The following is an 18,690-nucleotide window of genomic DNA, read 5'->3' as shown; positions in this document are numbered from 1 at the left end:
CATGATCCCTGCCCTCACAGCAATTACAACCTAGTGTGGAAAGAGGTAAGTAATCAGGCAACTGAAAATGTAGTATTTAAACTCTGTGACAGGGCGCCTGGGTGGCTCAGTTGGTTAAGCCGCTGCCTTCGGCTCAGGTCATGATCCCAGGGTCCTGGGATCGAGCCCCACATCGGGCTCCCTGCTCATGCAGGAAGCCTGCTTCTCCCTCTGCCTGCCGCTCCCCCTGCTTGTGCTCTCTCCCTCTATCTCTGTGTGTCAAATAAATAAATAAAATCTTAAAAAAAAAATTAAAAAAAAAATAAACTCTGTGACAGGGACTATACAGGGTACTTTGTAAGCATATACGAAAGCCACCTAGACTTATGCAGATTGGAAAGACTTTTATGGAGGATATGATTTTTAATTTTATAATTGAAGCATTACTAGAAACATCATTAAGAATCACTGAAATATTTTTTTTAAAGATTTTATTTATTTATTTGAGAGAGAGAGAATGAGAGACAGAGAGCATGAGAGCAAAGAGGGTCAGAGGGAGAAGCAGACTCCCTGCTGAGCAGGGAGCCCGATGCGGGACTCGATCCAGGGACTCCAGGATTGTGACCTGAGCTGAAGGCAGTCGCTTAACCGACTGAGCCACCCAGGTACCCAAGAATCACTGAAATATTATTAAGAGAAGCTAGAAAAGGGGCGCCTGGGTAGCTGAGTCAATTAAGTATTGGACTCTTGTTGATTTCAGCTCAGGTCATGATCTTGTGTCTTGAGATCAAGCCCTTGTGTCAGGGTGTGCTCTGGGTGTGAAAACTGCTTGAGATTCTCTCTCTCCCTCTGCCCCTCCCCACCCCATGCACATGTACTTTGTCTCTCTCTCAAAAAAAAAAAAGAAAAAAGAGAGAGAGAGAGCGATTGGAGCTGGAAGAAAGTAACTGGCATTGCTTATAGGAAAAAAGAAAGTATGTCTAGAATATATTGTTGGAGGCAAGAGTGGGAAAAATGAAGTCAGAAAGGTAAAATCAGAGGTCAAGTCTGGCTTTTCAGGTCATGTTGAGTTGAAATTTACCTTATAAAAAAGGGAAGTCAATGGAAGTTTCAGTGATAGTGCAACATGATCACTCGTGTCCCTCTCTTGCTGGGTGGAGAATGAATTAGAGGGAGTCAAGACCAATGGGAAACCAACTAATGACAGGTAACCTAGGTAATGGGGCCTGAACCAGGGTAATATCAGTGGGAATAGAGAGAAACAGATTAGAGAGCTATTTAGGGCTTGGACTGATAATAATTTGATATGGCAGTTAGGAAGAGTTGGGAAAGTCAACAATGGCCTGGTTTACGACTTTAGCAGTTAGGTACATGGTGAAATTGTTCCTTGGGTTAGGGAATAAGAAAGAGAAGAAATACTGGAGAGAAAAATGGTGATTTCATTTCTAGATATGTTCGGAGTTTGAGGTGTCAGTGAGATAGCCATGCAGATATCTCTGAGAACAGATGTTAGATATCTGGGTCTAAATCTTAGAAGAAAAAATCTAAACTGAAAAAATGAGATTTAGGAATCATCACTATACAGAAGTCAAGGGGAATGGATTGTTCAAGGAGTATGTTAAACACATCAAATAATGGATAAGTTTGAACCTATACTCTCTGGCAGTGCACTGAGGCTTTTCCAAATTAATTTTCTTCTTTCCACAAGTACCTCCACCCCATACATTCTGATTCTCTCCTAGGATCTGTGGCAGACCCTGCTAGTGACTCACTCAGTATCCAATCTCTCATTTTTTTTTGTCTTAATAGAAGACTGATTTTATTTGGCCAACAATATGTCCAGCTATAAAAGCTTGATTTCTCAGTCTCTCTTGCAGCTAGAGGTAGCCACATGACCTTCACAACTTTTTTCTATGCATATTCTAGTATTAGTCATTTTTAAAATAAAAGATAATAGAATACATACTTTTTTGCTCCTTATAATTTTCACCTAAAAATATTTTCATTCTGATAATAAATTAAATTCCAAAGTAATCTGCTACAGGGGCATCATCATATCATAGAAGGAATATGGGCTAGGGCGCCTGGGTGGCTCAAGTCGTTAAGCATCTGCCTTCGGCTCAGGTCATGATCCCAGGGTCCTGGGATCGAGCCCCGCATCGGGCTCCCTGCTCCACGGGAAGCCTGCTTCTCCCTCTCCTACTCCCCCTGCTTGTGTTTCCTCTCTTGCTGTCTCTGTCTCTCTCTCTGTCAAATAAATAAAATAAAATAAATCTTAAAAAAAAAAAAGAAGGAATATGGGCTTTGGAATAAAAAAGACCTGGGTTCAATTTTCAGCACTGCTAGTGACTAGGTGAGAAACACTGGACAAATTATTTAACCTTTCTGACTCTCAATTATCTCACCTATAAAATGAAGATGGTGGGGCGCTTGGGTGGCTCAGTTGTTAGGTGTCTGCCTTTGGCTCGGGTCATGGTCCCAGGGTCCTGGGATTGAGTCCTCACCGGGCTCCCTGCTCCCCAGGAAGCCTGCTTCTCCCTCTCTCACTCCCCCTGCTTGTGTTCCCTCTCTCTCTGTGTCTCTGTCAAGTAAATAAACAAAATCTTAAAATAAATAAATAAATAAAATGAAGATGGCAATTTCTATACAGGTTTATTGATATTTAGTAAGGTAATAGGTAAGTCAATCTGTATAAACTATATGAAAGAGGGGTGCCTTGGTGGCTCAGTCAGTTAAGCCTCTGCCTTCAGCTCAGATCATGATCTCAGGATCCTGGGATGGAACCCGCATCGGGCTCCCTGCCCAGTAGGAAGCCTGCTTCTCCTTCACCCTCTGCCTGCTCCTCCCCCTGCTTGTGCTCTCTCGCTTGCTCTCTCTGTCAAATAAATAAATCTTTAAAAAAAACTATATGAAAGAGTATATAATACTCAGCACGTAGCAGATACTAAAAAACGTCAGCTTCTTTTCCAAGTGTGCGTACATAGTAAGTTCCTTATATCCCTAATTTGTAATAAAATGGCACAAATAAAACATAACAGGGGAAGCCTGGGTGGCTCAGTCATTAAGCGGCTGCCTTTGGCCCAGGTCACGATCCCGGCGTCCTGGGATCGAGCCCCGCATTGGGCTCCCTGCTCAGCGGGGAGCCTGCTTCTCCCTCTCCTTCTGCCTGCCGCTCCCTCTGCTTGTGCTCTCTCTGTCAAATAAATAAAGTCCTTAAAAAAATAACAGAATAAAATTTAAATAAATCTGCTTAAGTTCCTGTTTTTCAATCTGTTTATATAATACGTTCCTTTTTACAAACCTTGAGGGTTAAGTTAGAAGGGAGAGTAGTAAAATACTGATGTGTCCTGTCTAGAAATAATCTCTAGGAGACAGCTACTTTGGCAGGAAGATTTTAAGCAATAGTACTCTCTGAGATAATAGATGAAATCTCATCTGAGATATTCAATTACTGATTAATTAATTGGCTTAAAGAGGGTTCACTAACTAAAGTTCTCTTAACCTATTTTCATGTATACTTTTTTTGTTGTTGCTTTCTTACTTAAGATATATTAGCCTTTCTACTGAATGTGGCTGGCATATGATTTTAGCATTATCCTTTGCAAGGCCATCAAATTAAATAAATAGCATTTGGCTTTCTTTTGGAGATGTGTAGATCACCTTGGATTTAATACAGTAAAGTGAAACTGTTATCAGTATTTTCTCCTTCAGGGAAGCTAATCTGGTTAACAAGACAATCATCCTGGCTGTGGCAGATACCTTTAAAGTGTTCATTAACTCTTTCCTTCTAATTGTATATCACCACCACTTATCTGTCTGGTCCCTACTCAAATATATCCTTTCAGAAGCTTTCTGTGATTATCATAGGCAGAAACTTAACCCCGTAATCTTACACCTTCATATGTCCTTTATTGTCACACTATTACTATATTCATTGCCTTGTGCTTTACCTTATGTAGTATTTTTATATTATCCTTGTTGAAAGAAAACCTCTCCTTGTTTTAAACATTTTATAGATGAGGAAACTGAAGAACAGGCACAGCATGTCCATGGATAACGAAGTGGCAAGAAACTGAGATTCCAAACTTCAAGAAATCAAAGTGGTAAGAAATCAAAATTCCAAACTCTCGAGCCAGAGTTCCTTTATATTAGATAACATTGCTCTTCCCTCCTTTTTCCATTATTTCTAAGATCTTGAAACTTACTGTAAATTTAGCCACAAATTCCAAAACAATTTTTCTAATTACAAATTTCAAAACAATTTTTCCAATTTTCTGCATATAAGATCAACAGTGATATAAAAGAATAAGAGCGATATTCCACAAACTCAGACAAAAAGAAGATTCTCAGAAAAAGCAGTTCTCTTTTCTTAAGAATGATACTCAGAAACTAATTAGGAATAGATTTTTTTAAGCCATTAAGTACAAATAAAAAGTATCAATTCTGGGGCGCCTGGCCCACCTGGCTGGCTCAGTCAGTAGAGCATGCAGCTCTTGATCTCAGGGTTGTGAGTTCAAGCCCGACGTTGGGTGTGGAGCTTACTTTTTAAAAAGAAGAAAATCAATTCTAATTACTTAACAGGACAGCAAAGAATATTCCAGATTAGACTTTGGGGCAAAGACCTCTTCAAATAAAACATTACAAATAGCGAGAAATACTACTGTATTACAATAGTAGGTCATCTTCCCTATTTTGTTTTTCAATATTAGAGGAAGTAATAATTTAGCTATATGCAATAGTTATATTTTGTAATCCTATCCTGAGTCATCTAAGCAGACAGACTGCACCCTTGTCTACATTAGCACTGCTTTTACATACATACTATAAATACCTTTTTTTACAAGTCTATCTATCCAGTGAGCTCCTTGAGACCAGTAACCATATCTTACTTGCCTTGGTTTATTAATATTAGTTAACATTTACTGACTGCTTACCATGTGGTAGGGGCTTTATATGCATTATCTCATTTATTTTTAAATTTATTTTATTTTTAAAAAGATTTTATTTTTAAGTCATCTCTACACCCAACATAGGGCTCGAACTTACAACCCTGGGATGAAGAGTTACATGTTCTATTGACTGAGCCAGCCAGGCACCCCGGCATCACCTCATTTAATCCTCAGACAACCTTAGGAAATTATTATACCAATTTTAGAGATACAGTATAATGAGCTCCTCGAGAGCAGAGACCCCATTATTTTATTCACTAGTATTTCTCTTATGCGTAGTCCAGCACCTGGCATACTGAAGGCACTTAAAAAGTGGTTGTGGAATAATGAGGAAACCAAAGCTCAAAGAAGTTGAGTACTTGTCCAGGGTATACAGTTAGTAAGTAGAGACTCGATACGAATCCAGGTCTGCCTGATTTTAGATATTCAAATTTTTGCTCCACTGCCTCTGTATTTCCAACTTCAAGCTCAGAATTTGGTACTGAGGAGGTACACAGTGGACATCTGTTGAATGAATGAATGTCTTCTACCTTCAGACTACTTACCCACTTCACCCTACCATTCCTCTACTTCTTCACTTCCCTCCTGAGAGGCCTAGTATATAACCCATAGCTATAAGCTTTCATCCTCCCTCCCTCCCTTCCTATTAGCAAACATTTACTACTATCTACAGAAAAGAAGGTATGTATTACTGAAAAAACACATGAGAGTTGCAGAATGGGAAGTTAGATGAAGAGTTTGTTACTTTTATTACATAAACACACTATAAAATAGGTCTAAAACACAAAATGGAAAATTGATCATAAACTTACAAAAATTAACCCCAAATTTCTGAATTGTTTTTTTTGTGCTTATGATTTTTCTTTCTTATAAAGACAAATAAGAAATTCATAAAAGTGAAGTATTCTTCATATAAACTTCATCCTCTAGAGTGTGTCAATAAATTTGTTTTTAAAGATTTTATTTATTTATTTGACAGAGAGAGAGAGAGAGTACACAAGTAGGGAGAGCAGCAGGCAGAGGGAGGAGCAGGCTCCCTGCTGAGCGGGGAGCAGGGCTTGATCCCAGGACCCTGGGGTCATGACCTGAGCCGAGGGCAGATGCTTAACAACTGAGCCACCCAGGTGTCCTTCAATAAATCTTTCTAAATAAAGAGGTAATTCCATAATGACATACTTCAAGCTAAAATAAACAGGAAAGTGAGGATGTCCTCTCTTGTAATATCTACTTTAGGCTCGCCTGTAGAAAAGCAAGGCACAATAATGTAGTTTTGGAATTTAAGAAACAGGTTTCAGTTAGATGATTATTATCTAGTTTAAGTTTAAAAAGATACAGGAACACTTAGTTTTTATAAAAGCTCAAAATATTCTAAAACTACAAGGCTTCTGATACTCCTGAAATGTGTCCTTATTGTTTGTTTGTTTTCTAGTTTGTTAAAAGAATTGTGATAGGAGTCAAACAAATCTAGGTTACAATCCTGGCTCTGCTCCTTAATAACTGTGTAACTGCTGGGCAAATTCTCAGTAGCTCTGAGCTCATTTCCTTTAAAATGTGAACAGTAATCCCTAATTTGTAGGACTGCTGGGGAGATTAGAGTCTGTGCAGTAATGGTCATAGCGCCAGGCACATGAGAGCACTCAATTAACAATGGCTCTCTTTATTTAGGGTCTACTACTTTATTTTCCTCTGGTTTCATTATGGGATACACTTAAATCATTATTTCCTACAGCAAAGTTTCCTATGTCTGCTTTCCTCAATGTAAATAACCTCCCACATTAAAAAATTCATAAAATATTAGGAGGGGAAATATTCAAGGAATTTTCAGTCTATCTTTTCTAGAAAATAATGTCATAAAAAGGACCTTGTATGTGTATGTGCATGAATGCTTTGTGTTTTTTTCTTATAAGAGCAATGCTACACCTGCATTACTGACTACCAAAGCCAGCCGGGCCTGGGCATCGGCATCCTTTAGGCACTTGAGTTTGCAAACTCTGTTTTAAACACTTTCATAGGACATCTACCATTTTATTTTCAGAAACTGTATCACATATAATTTACCAGAAAGGGAAACACAATGCAGGCAAGTACTGTTAAACAATCAAGTGTGTAATAATTTTTTAAAATTACCTGATGGAATATAGGCTCCTTTACCTTAAGGTAAACCTACAAAATATTAAAAGAAACACATGTGAATGAAGTGCATTATTGAAGAGGAAGAAAACTTATTCCAACCATTCTGCAAATCCCAAACCTCTCTTGCTTCCCTAGTCCTGCTACTTAGATCTGACTCTAGTCATGTAAAACCAATCAGATGAGGTGGCGTGCCACAGAAGGGCTAGTACCTACAGGTGGGTCTCCCCCAGTGCTAGCTTTACCATGGTAAACTAAATGTTTCAAAGCTATTGTGGATTACTCTGGCCTCTTAGCTTCCACATCAGCATCAGGGAAGGGCACAGCTACTCAGATAGGACGGGTGAGGAGGTTCTGTTGACAACGTCTATAACACATTTTTTCTACAACACAAAGAACACTGGACTTAGAGACAGGTGGTAAATTTCAGAGTCTGCCACTTACTTGCTATAGACCTTGAGCAAATCACTTAACCAAAAGACTCATTTTTTCCTTATCTGGATAATGGGAGTAACAGTGGTGAGGAATAATAAGCTAAAATACATGAAAGTATTTAGCATATAATGCATGCTCAGTAACTGAAAACATTTAAAACAAATTTCTTGTGCTTTCTTTTACTTCCAAACACACTCACCTACATGCATAACTCACCACCTAAATGTATTCCCAATTACACATATCCTAGTTTTAGGCTCCAATATCATTTGGGTGATTAAGTTCAATGCCTATTTAGGCTTTAGCATGCATTTACTGCCCTGTAGGAGTATGCCTTTAAAATGACATGGTAGAGAGGAAACAAAATTCAAATCATAATCCTGAAATGGCTCCCATCACTTACAAGACAAAGTCCAAATTTCAAAGCTTTCCATGATTTCACTCCTGACTTTCTGCCTGGCCTCACTGTTCTCCTCTTGTCCCTTTTTCATCCTAGGCTCCAGAAAGTACAGTGCTTCCACATCTTTAAACATGCTGCTCTTTACTTTGTTCAGAAATCCTCGCATGCTGGCAAACATTCATCTCCCAGGATCCTGCTCAAACTATCCCTCTTTCTTGAAGACTTTCCTGGTCCCTTCTCCATTCAGCAGGAGCAGCCATTCACCCTCCTTTATGCCCTCACTGACCATGCTTAAACATCATGTAATTTATTGGTTTGTTTCTCTCCCCTGCAAGGCAGTCATCTCTTTGACAGCAAAGGCTGTACTCAGGTATCTCTATATCCTCATTTAATGTAGAGCTGACCTCACAAAAATTTTATGTAATTTTACAATTTGGCTGCAAAATTTCTTATTTTGGGAGAAAGTTCCTACCCTCACACAGTAAGAGCAGAGTATTTCCTTTAAGCATCCATAGAGCTTTAATAGTAAGATGTATATAAGACACTATATATCTGTAACTCTAAACTCAGTAAGGAAGAATGCTTTTCATCTCTGAAATGTGTTGTTTCAAAATACTAATTTCCCTTTGCATAATTTCATATAACCACTGCTATTAATAAAAGAAATGCAAAAGGAAATGCCTCTTAAAGATATTTTTTAAGGTGAAAGAATTATGGAGTCCTTACTGTGTGCCAGGTATTAATTTTTACAACTAATACGAAATGTATGCTATTATTATCTTCATTTTACAGATGAGGAAATTAACGCAGGGAGATTAAGTAACTTGCCCAAGGTTCCCAGTTATTAAGTAACAGTGTTGGTCCAAACTCAGATCTGACTGACTCCTAAGCCTGTAATTCTGACCACATCAGTTCTGAACTTACAAAGGGGTACAGTTTTAACTCTGCCACCAATTCTCCATATAAACTTGGCTGGCCAGGTAAATCACTAAAACTCTCTGGACTTTAGTCTCTCTCTTTTTTTTAAGATTTATTTATTTGAGACAGAGAGCACAGAAGGAGAGTGAGAAGGAGAAGCAGACTCCCCGCTGAGCAGGGAGCCCAACGTGGGGCTCGATCCCAGGATCCTGGGATCATGACCCGAGCCGAAAGCAGCTGTTTAACCAACTGAGCCACCCAGGCGCCTTGGTCACTTGGGTCTTTTAATTGAAATTTTTATAGGTCAAACTTCAATCTTTATTTTACTCATCCTCTCAGAGGCAACTAATACTGTTATTCCTTCTAGAAATCTCTTTGTACTCTGTTATATTGGGCTCTCTCGTTTTCCTAGATCTCTGATTACTTATTCTAGGTCTCCTTCACTAGCTCCATTTCTTCTACCTGACCCTCAAATGTCAGTGTTCCCATGTACAGCATGGTAATTATGGTTAATACTGGGTTGAATACTGGCAATTTCCTAAGAGAATAGATTTCATGTGGTCTCATCTCTCTCTCTCTCTCTCTCTCTCTCTCTCTCTCTCTCTCACACACACACAGGTGAGAAGATATGTTAATTAGCTTGCCTAGCGTAATCATTTCACTATGTATCAAAGCATCATGTTTTATACCTTGAATGTATATAGTTTTTTTTTTTAAAGTGATGACTCTTATTGAAATCTTTAGGCATTATGAAAGTTTGCAAACTGACAGGCTGTGAATAACAAACAATATACTCTTGTTTAACTCTGTTAAAAAAAAAAAGCAGTGGGGGCGCCTGGGTGGCTCAGTCGTTAAGCATCTGCCTTTGGCTCAGGTCATGATCCCACCAGGGTCCTGGGGTCGAGCCCCGCATCGGGCTCCCTGCTCCGCGGGAGACCTGCTTCTCCCTCTCCCACTCCCCCTGCTTGTGTTCCCTCTCTTGCTGTGTCTCTCTCTGTCAAATAAATAAATAAAATCTTTAAAAAAAAAAAAAAAAGAAGTGTTCCATAGGGTTGCATCTTTGGTCATCTTAATGGTTCATGCTATCTTTGTGCCAGTTCATCTATTCCCACATTTCTAGTACTACCTATACCCTGATAATTCTCAAATCCACATCACATGCTTAATCTGTTAGAAACAAGATATGACTTACTGTGGTTACTATTAAACTGAATAGAACTAAAATAAAAAGCAGGTGGTAGTTTACAGAGTTCTTCATCTTGAAACATTCAAACCTTTTAAAAAAGAGAGAGAGAAAGAAACTTATTTTAGAATATATAACTAGTAAAACAAATAGAATGCTGTCTTACCACTTGTATACACACCTTTGGGTCTAGTGATGCCCATCATTTCCTCCCACCCAAACTCTTATCTCAGGGAACTTGTACCACCCAGAGCCTCCAAGAGGCTGGGGAAATCAGGAGAAGGCACCTGGCTTAAACTGGGTCAATGAGAAGCTCTCTCCTGAAAACTTGGGAGTTTGGGAGTCAGAGACTGAATCAATTAAATGTGGAGAGTCAAAGTATAAAGCCTGATGGATTGAAAGTCTGATGCTGACATTTAGGCAGCTAAATTGAGTGGACGAGAAGATGAATGAGCAGAGAAGTGATCTGCATGGAGGGAAAAATAAAGCAAATTCAAAGACAAGACCATGCAGAGAAGAAGGAATGGAGAAAAAAAGGGTGGGAGAGAGAAGCTGCCCTTGAGTTGTAGTAACGCTGCACTTCCTGCTATTGGGTTTCATTTAATTTCCTCATGTCCTTAAATAAATTTCTCTTAACTCAAGCTGGCTTGAGTAGGTTAAATCTTGCAATGAGCCATCCTTGACTAAGGCACACTATTACAGAAAATATCACTTTATTATAATTGTCTCTTTATGGGTTTCCTCAACCAGACTGTGAACTCCTGTGTGCAGGGATAAAATCTTTTTCTCATGTATATAATCACTAGGCTAGCAAATACTCAGTAAATAAGGAAATATGAACAAATATTTGACCATCGGTTAGGTATCCAACCTTTGAACCTATGTTTTAGTAGAAGCAGCAGGAGAGTTCTCAGTTTACTCATTAATTGGCTGTGGGAACTGGACCCAACTCCTATTTCCTTATCTCTACAGAAAGGTGGTTGGCCCAGATGATTTCTAAGATCTCTTTTACCTTCAAATTCTGTGACTTGATGACTCATTTAAAAAAGCTCACCTGAAAATACTTTTCTAGATCAGGGGCAGCAAACTACTGCCCAAAGACCCAAGCTTGTTTTTGTAAATAAAATTTTACCAGAACAGTCACACTCATTTGTTTACATATTGTCTATGGCTGCTTCAATGCTACCATAGCAGTTGAAGAGCTGCAACAGAGACCACAGGCCCATGAAACCTAAAATAATTACTACCTGTCCCTTTACAGAAAAAGTTTCAGATGAGCTTTTATTATTTTTTTTAAGATTTTATTTATTTATTTGAAAGAGAGAGAAAGAAAGAGCAAGAGCAGGGGGAGGGCCAGAGGGAGAGAGGGAGAGAGAGAGGCAGACTCCCTGAGGAGCAGGGAGCCCAATGCGTGGCTGGATCCCAAAGGCAGACACTTAACTGACTGAGCCACCCAGGTGCCCCCAGATGAGCTCTTTTAAGTAATATATTTTCTCAAATGATTTTGATTTTCAGATATCTTTAGAAGAAAATATTCTTGGGGTGCCTGGGCGGCTCAATCAGTTAAGCATCAGACTCGTGATGTCGGCTCTGGTTATGATCTCAGGGTCTTGAGATCGAGCCCCAAATCAGGCTCTGTGCTGAGTGTGGAGCCTGCTAGGGATTCTCTCTCTCCCTCTGCCTCCCCACCCTCTCTCTCTCTCAAAAAAAAAAGGGGGGGGGAAGAAGAAGAAAATATACTTGAGCTAGTATTAATGATCATATTGAAAAGAGATAACCATCATATAAGGAGTTTAGAGAAATTTTAAGTACTAGTGCTAGGGAATTAAGCGCATACTTAGAAGGTAAGTTTATTAAATTTGTAATTCAATTTCCAACTCTGACACTTACCAGCTACATGGCCTTAGGCAAGTCACCTAAGCATAAATTCTGCTTATATCCTTAGACAAGTTACTAAATCTCTCTGTGCTTCACTTCACCATCTATATAATGGGGATAATACCCATTTATCTTGCACAACTGAAAGAATTAGAGATGATTTGTATAATACCTACCACAATTACAGGTACAAAGTACACAAATATTATTTTTATGGCTTAATATATAAAATTTTTATCTACATTTATAACTCAAGGAAAGGAAGATTATACAAGTTAAGTCAAATTGAAGTAAGAATATTTAAACTGGCTCTAGGGTTTTGAGATCATAAAAGTTAATAAACAACATTATTATAACTTCCCACAGATTATACTCCACAGGGAGATCACAGAATTTATAACCTTTTACACTATTACAATCTCCCAGTATAATGTAACAGGGTTAACTATATTACTTAATTCACTATGAGGTGAAAATGAATTTTAAAATATATTAAACAATTGAACTTGAAACATAAGTACTTACATGCAGTACACAAATATACAACAGCTATAAATCATTGGGAGTTCATCCAATAGCTATAAGAAACAAAGATAAGAGGACTTGAATATTGTAGAGGTGCAATTATTATACAAATCAAAATAAAACATCAGAATGATTATGACAGTCACCTCTTATTATCTAATATCTTTTACTAATTCTTTCATATATTTAACATCTAATTACTCTGAGTGTTGGGGAAGGTCATTGAAAGGACGTGACCATCAATTGACCTGTGAGCTGGACCCAGGCGATTGGAGGCTCCTCACCCGCTATCCTTGGAAGAGGAGTTCTGCTCATCTTTCTTGTTCCCAGAGGCTGTTCCAAGGACAGAGTCTTGAGATAGTGATGTGGTGTTGAAAACACCTGTACGGTATACCTGACTAAACCAAATTAAGACCTTCTTTACAAACTTTTAAGATTTGGTGGGCAGGGGCTCCTGGGTGGCTCAGTTGGTTAAGCGGCTGCCTTCGGCTCGGGTCATGATCCCAGGGTCCTGGGATCGAGCCCCGCATTGGGCTCCCTGCTCAGTGGAGAGCCTGCTTCTCCCTCTCCCTCTGCCGCCTCTCTGCCTACTTGTACTCTCTATCTCTCTGTCAAATAAATAAATAAAATCTTTAAAAAAAAAAAAAGATTTGGTGGGTAGGTGGGGGACCCATTGCTGCCACCCAAGATAAGCCTTGTATGTAGGTACTCTCTGCTTATTAAAACTGCCACCTACCAACCAGGAGTGGCCTGCCTCTTTCTTTCACCTTTCCCTGCCCTCTGCTTATAGGGGTTGGTTTACTGTCATCGAACAAACAAGCTCGTCCATCTATCTATCCTAATGCACACACCTAAGCAGGACGCCTGACTCACTGGACCACCCAGATCATTCAGTACCACAAACTATGATATCATACCTCCAGGAAAGAATGATGTCTACCATCTATTGGTCTGTGGGTCCTATCAATATTCTTGTGCATTTTCCCTTTTCCTAGAATACCTAAGATGGATAAAATGTCTGCTAATATATATAAGAAGGGATATTAATGGCTGGGAAAGTCATTTAGTTAATCTAGGTAACCTATGTTTCTGAAAAATATTGTTATTAGCAATAATAATAATAGCTGTATGTATTAAATTACAAGCTAGACACTAGCTAAATGTTGCAGATAGGTTATTTCTAATCCTTAAGCCAATCCTATAGAATTAACTTATTCACTAGATATGCATTTAATTATTTAATAATATATCTACTATGTACCAGGAAATGTGTTAGTTGCTTAGGATATAATGAAAACAAGATGCAGTCAATGCCCTCATAGTCTAGTGAGGTAGGGAAATGAAAAACATGTGATTAAATATAAAGATTCCAAAAGAAGGGGGACACAGAAGCCAGAGAAGGTGGTGGCAGGAAATGAAATGGGTTGGTAGAGAAATACATTCTAGGAAGAAGGAAGAGGGTTTACACAAAGTAATATATTCTGATAAATTACTGGAATAATGAAATAGCAGCATATGTGCAGGGTCTCATGGTGAAGTGCCTTGCATTCATTATCTCATTTAAGTTTAACAACAATTCTAAGGTAGGTCCTATTATCTCCATCCCAAGATGAGAACTCTGAGGTTTAGACAATTTAAGTAATTTGTCTTTTTTTTTTTTTTTTTGACAATTTAAGTAATTTGTTCAAGATCACAGAGCTAGTAAGTAATGGAGCCAGATTTTAAACTGACTCTGGAGCATACCTCTACATTACGATGCCTCCAAAACCTTTCACTTGAATCACCTTCACATGTTCAAAAAAGTTGGCATGGTATCACAATATACTGCAGATAAATCTGCCACAAGGTTTATGATATACAGAAGATTCCTCTATTTAAAAGTTTGAACCACAATCTCCTGGCTTTATATTAATCATCTTTTGCATTTATATCTTCTTTATTTCAGTTTTCATGTGTTAGCAAAATATTTGTGTTATTATTTGGCCTTTCCACAATGTAGTATGGAGGTACTTAAATGGCCCATTTTGGGGGATCTTCTATTCATGTATTTGGAGGATAGGACATAAAAAGATCTGCTGTCTCCATATTATCCCATAGGTCTAGCTACACAATCTATAAAGGCAGTTGAAATAATTGTTGTCATTCTTTTATTCATTCATTCGACAAATATTTATTAAGCACTTACTGTGTGCCTGGAACTATGCTATGTGCAGGAGACAAGATAACCCTTGCTCTCATGATGCTTGACAATCTAGCCAGGGTGAAAGACACTAGACAGTTAACTGCCCAAATAAATATTTAATTATAATTATGGTAAGTGCTATGATGGAAAAAGTACAGAGTACCATGACCAAAAAACAGGTGTCCTCATGTAAAGAGTCATGACAATTTTCCTTAAAGAAGTAACACAAAAACTGAGTCCTGGAAAATATGCAGATATGAGTAAGGTAAAGAGGGACTGAGGGAAAGATGAGAACCCCTAAGCAGTGGGAACGTAATGTGCAAAGGTCCTGTTGCAGGAAGGGAATTTAAAAACCTGAAAAATGTCCATTGTGATTGAAGCTTAATTAATGATGAAGAGAAAGGATATGAAATGAGACTGGAGAAATAAGCAGCAAATAAATCAGGCAAATGTTTTAGGCTGAAAGGGATTCTTAGTTTTATCTTAAAAGCAATGGGAAGCCACTGAAAAGGTTTAATTTGGTGGTGGTCTCCATCAGCTTGGGTGAAGACAAAATACCTCAGACTGGGTACCTTAAGCAACAGAATTTATTTCTCACAGTTCTGGAGGCTAGGAAGTCCAAGATGATGGCACAGATTTGGTGCTTGGTGAAGTTTCTCTTCTTGGCTTGCAGATGGCTGCCTTCTCACTGTATTCTCACATGGTGGAGAGTGAGAGAGAGCAAGCTCTCTGGTCTCTTCTTATAAGGGTGCTAATCCCATCATGAAAACCCTACCTCATAACCTCATCTAAACCTAATGACCATCTTAAGGCCCCGTCTCCAGATATTGTCATACAGGGGACTAGAGATTCAACATATGAATTCTGAGGGGACACAATTCAGTTCATAGTGGTGGTGGTAGTGTGTTTAAAATATAGGTTTTATTATTTTTCAGGTATGGTGAGGCCAACAGATCAGGAGATGACTGCCATTGAAAAGACAGTTATTCACAGTTCCTAAGAAGCGACATGCCATGCCAAGGAGGGCCACATGGGGAAGCACCAGAATCAGTCAGGAGGGAGAATGAGCAAGGGGAAAGCATGGATGACATGCTTTATAGTGGTTTCCCAGAGAAAGGCAAGGTAAGAGAGGGCAACCAGGCTTAGCATTGGCTAATTTGAATAATTTCAGCAGGCTCTAGGGTCTAGGGGCTATCTTTAGTTGTCTAGTACCTGGCCCTGGGGTGATCAGAGCAGAAGAATACTGTCTCCTGGAGTGTAAGAGTCAGAAAAAGAAGGTAGTTTAAAGTATGGGCTCTGGATTGGTTAGTCTGAATATGAAAGGTGCCGTCCAGGGTGAGTTATTTGCTGTATCTAAGAAATGGCCACCCCTGGAAAGGACAGTCTCTCCCTAGTCAGTGAGGCTCCAGAAGCCAGAGAATCAAGAAAACAAAAAATAAGAAAATATAGTTATTATGGACTGAATGTTTGTGTCCTACCCAAATTTTCATGTTGAAACCCTAATCCCCAATCCAATGGTATTTGAAGATGTGGCCTTTGGGAGGTAATTAGGATTAGATGAGGTCATGAGGGTAGGGCCCTCATGATGGGATTAATGCCCTCATAAGAAGAGATACCAGAGAGCATGCAAGAACCCAGTCAGAGAAAGACAAATACCATGATTTCACTCAAATGTAGAATTTAAGACAGCAGAAAACAAAGGAAAAAAAAAAATAAAAGAGAAACAAACCAAAAAACAGACTCTTCACTATAGAGAATAAATTGTTACCAGAGGGGAGGTGGGTGGGAGGACACTTAATGTTAAAAATAAATAAATATTGGTTAAGCGACTGCCTTCAGCTCGGGTCATGATCCTGGAGTCCCGGGATCGAGTCCCGCATCGGGCTTCCTGCTCAGCGGGGAGTCTGCTTCTCCCTCTGACCCTCTTCCCTCTCATGCTTTCTATCTCTCATTCTCTCTCTCTCTCAAGTAAATAAATGAAATCTTTAAAATAAATAAATAAATAAGAGTACACTTATCTTGATGAGCAATGAGTCATATACGGAACTACTGAATTACCATATTGTATACCTGAAACTAATATAACACGTAGTTAACTACATTGAAATTAAAACAAAGGTCATTTCACACACACACACACACACACACACACACACACACACACACGGAGTGGCTACCTGTAAACCAGGAAGACAGCTCTCAGCCGACCCAACCATGCTGGCACCCTGATCTCAGACTTCAAGCCTCCAGACCTATGAAAAAATATATGTCTATTGTTTAAGCCACCTAGTCTACAGTATTTTTGTATGGCAACCCCAGCTGACTAATACAATAATGAACATACGGTGCCAGATCAGGTTCGTGTGGAGCGTTCTGCAGGGAAAGAGCATAGTTGTGGAAGGGCTACCTAGGTTACAGTAGTCCAGGCAAGGAAAGTTGCTACTTGGATTAAGGTTGCAGAATTGGGAAAAGATATAAGTGACTGGACTTGAGAAACATTTAGGAAGTAAATTAAACAGGGATTTGTGATTGACTTGATACAAAGGTGAGGGAGAAGAAACTCCTAAGGATAACTCCCAGGTTTGTTGCCTAAATACTACAGTTGATGACAGTACAGTTTATAGAGATTGTGAAAACAGAAAATTACAAGAACAATTTCAACATGTTGAATTTGAGGTACCTGTGAGACAGCCAAGTGGAAATGTCAATCAGGCAACTAGAAATACAAATCTGTAGCTCAGAATTAAAGTCTGGACTGCGGGTGTTGGCTGCTTGTTTGTTTAGAGAAACTAAATTGAACTGAGCATATGTTAAAAGGGCATGGATTTTAAAATCTGGGTGATACAAATAAAGAAGTCTTATTTGAAAACCGTAAGTAACAAAATTATGATTGGTAAAAGAGCAGAGTTCCAGGGTGGGGGTGGGGTGTGTGACTGAAGAGGAGTCTAGAGAGGAAGGCAGGGGCCAGATGGCAGCCTGTGGTGCAAATTCATGAGCCTGACCTAGGGGAAGTATTAAAGATGTTTAAAAAATGGCATGCCTGGGTGGCTCAGTCGGTTAAGCGTCTGCCTTCAGCTCAGGTCATGATCCCGGAGTCCTGGGATCGAGTCCCGCATCCGGCTCTTTGCCCTGCGGGGAGCCTGCTTCTCCCTCTCCTCCCCACTTGTGCTCTCTCTCACTATCTCTGTCTCTCTCTCTCAAATAAATAAAATCTTAAAAAAAAAAGTGGCATGCATTCTGGAGGGCAGAGACTGCATTTTACATGTCTCATCTCTAACACTTGTACAAAGCCTAGCAAACACTGCTCAAAGAATGAAAACAATTAGTTTTGTTTGTAGGGACAGTATTTCTGTTCCAGTGTGACAAATGGATAGGGGAGGTAGGGACACCAATTAGGAAACAGTTACAGAAATCTGGATTAGAGATAATGGATTAAGGTCGTGGTTGTACAGATAGCTAGAGCTAGATGTATTTGAGCTTTCAGTGTTTTCAGAAGTGAGAGAGCAGGAGAAATTAAAGATGAATCACAAGTTTTTGGCTTGGGCTTTCAGTGTAAGGTGGTTCCATTCACTGAGATAGGGAGCAAAGGAGAAATAAGGGTAATATTTATAACCAGAATATCTGTTCTTTACATTATAAAATCTGAATTAGCTTACATTAATTACCTAGCATTTAAGCACTTTTTGTTTTTGTATTATAAAGAAAATTATAGGTGAACACACATTTTTCTTCGGTTTTATTGTCTAGGATAAATATATTTATTTTTACTTATGAGAAAAGGATGAATACATTTTTTTTACTAGCATCTAATTCTTTTTTCTAATAACAAACATACATGCTCAGTAGAGAATACTTAGAAAAAGCAGAAGAACACAAAGAAAAATTCCACATGGCTGGAGAAATTAAGAAATTGCCTTTAACTTTACCCACCCCAGGATTATCAGTAACTGTATATATGTCAGTTAGTGAAAGCAAAAAAGAATGAGTTGAATGAGTGAATAGATAAAAAGAAAATCTGGGAGAAGTGTCCTAAAAACTTGAAGCTTTTATACTCTAACCACCAGCAATGCAAGACAAAGTCCTAAGACAGGTAAAGGAAACACAAATGATA

The 18,690-nt window shown here is 38.9% G+C and overlaps 1 protein-coding gene across 3 annotated transcripts in view; it reads right to left on the bottom strand.

Moving 5' to 3' along the window:
• Positions 1–18,690, bottom strand: part of ACER3 (alkaline ceramidase 3) — a 161,240-nt gene that overhangs the window by 38,825 nt on the left and 103,725 nt on the right. For 2 of the 3 annotated variants that reach the window (XM_028115953.2, XM_088017444.1), the window contains exons 4-6: positions 12,398–12,450; positions 10,004–10,085; positions 7,056–7,091 (exon numbers count right to left, since the gene is read on the bottom strand). In XM_028115953.2, coding sequence (XP_027971754.1) covers positions 7,056–7,091; positions 10,004–10,085; positions 12,398–12,450 — 171 coding nt within the window. Of the gene's footprint in view, positions 1–7,055; positions 7,092–10,003; positions 10,086–12,397; positions 12,451–16,756; positions 16,792–18,690 lie in introns of those variants that run through there. The other variant, XM_028115955.2, reaches the window with a different exon arrangement.

This window comes from Eumetopias jubatus, unplaced genomic scaffold (genome assembly GCF_037043125.1).
Source record: "Eumetopias jubatus isolate StellerSeaLion01/CBP00866 unplaced genomic scaffold, mEumJub1_p1.0 scaffold_13, whole genome shotgun sequence".
Classification (NCBI taxonomy): domain Eukaryota; kingdom Metazoa; phylum Chordata; class Mammalia; order Carnivora; family Otariidae; genus Eumetopias; species Eumetopias jubatus.
Note: the sequence above shows the minus strand (reverse complement) of the source record. Positions and strands in the feature narration are given on the sequence as shown.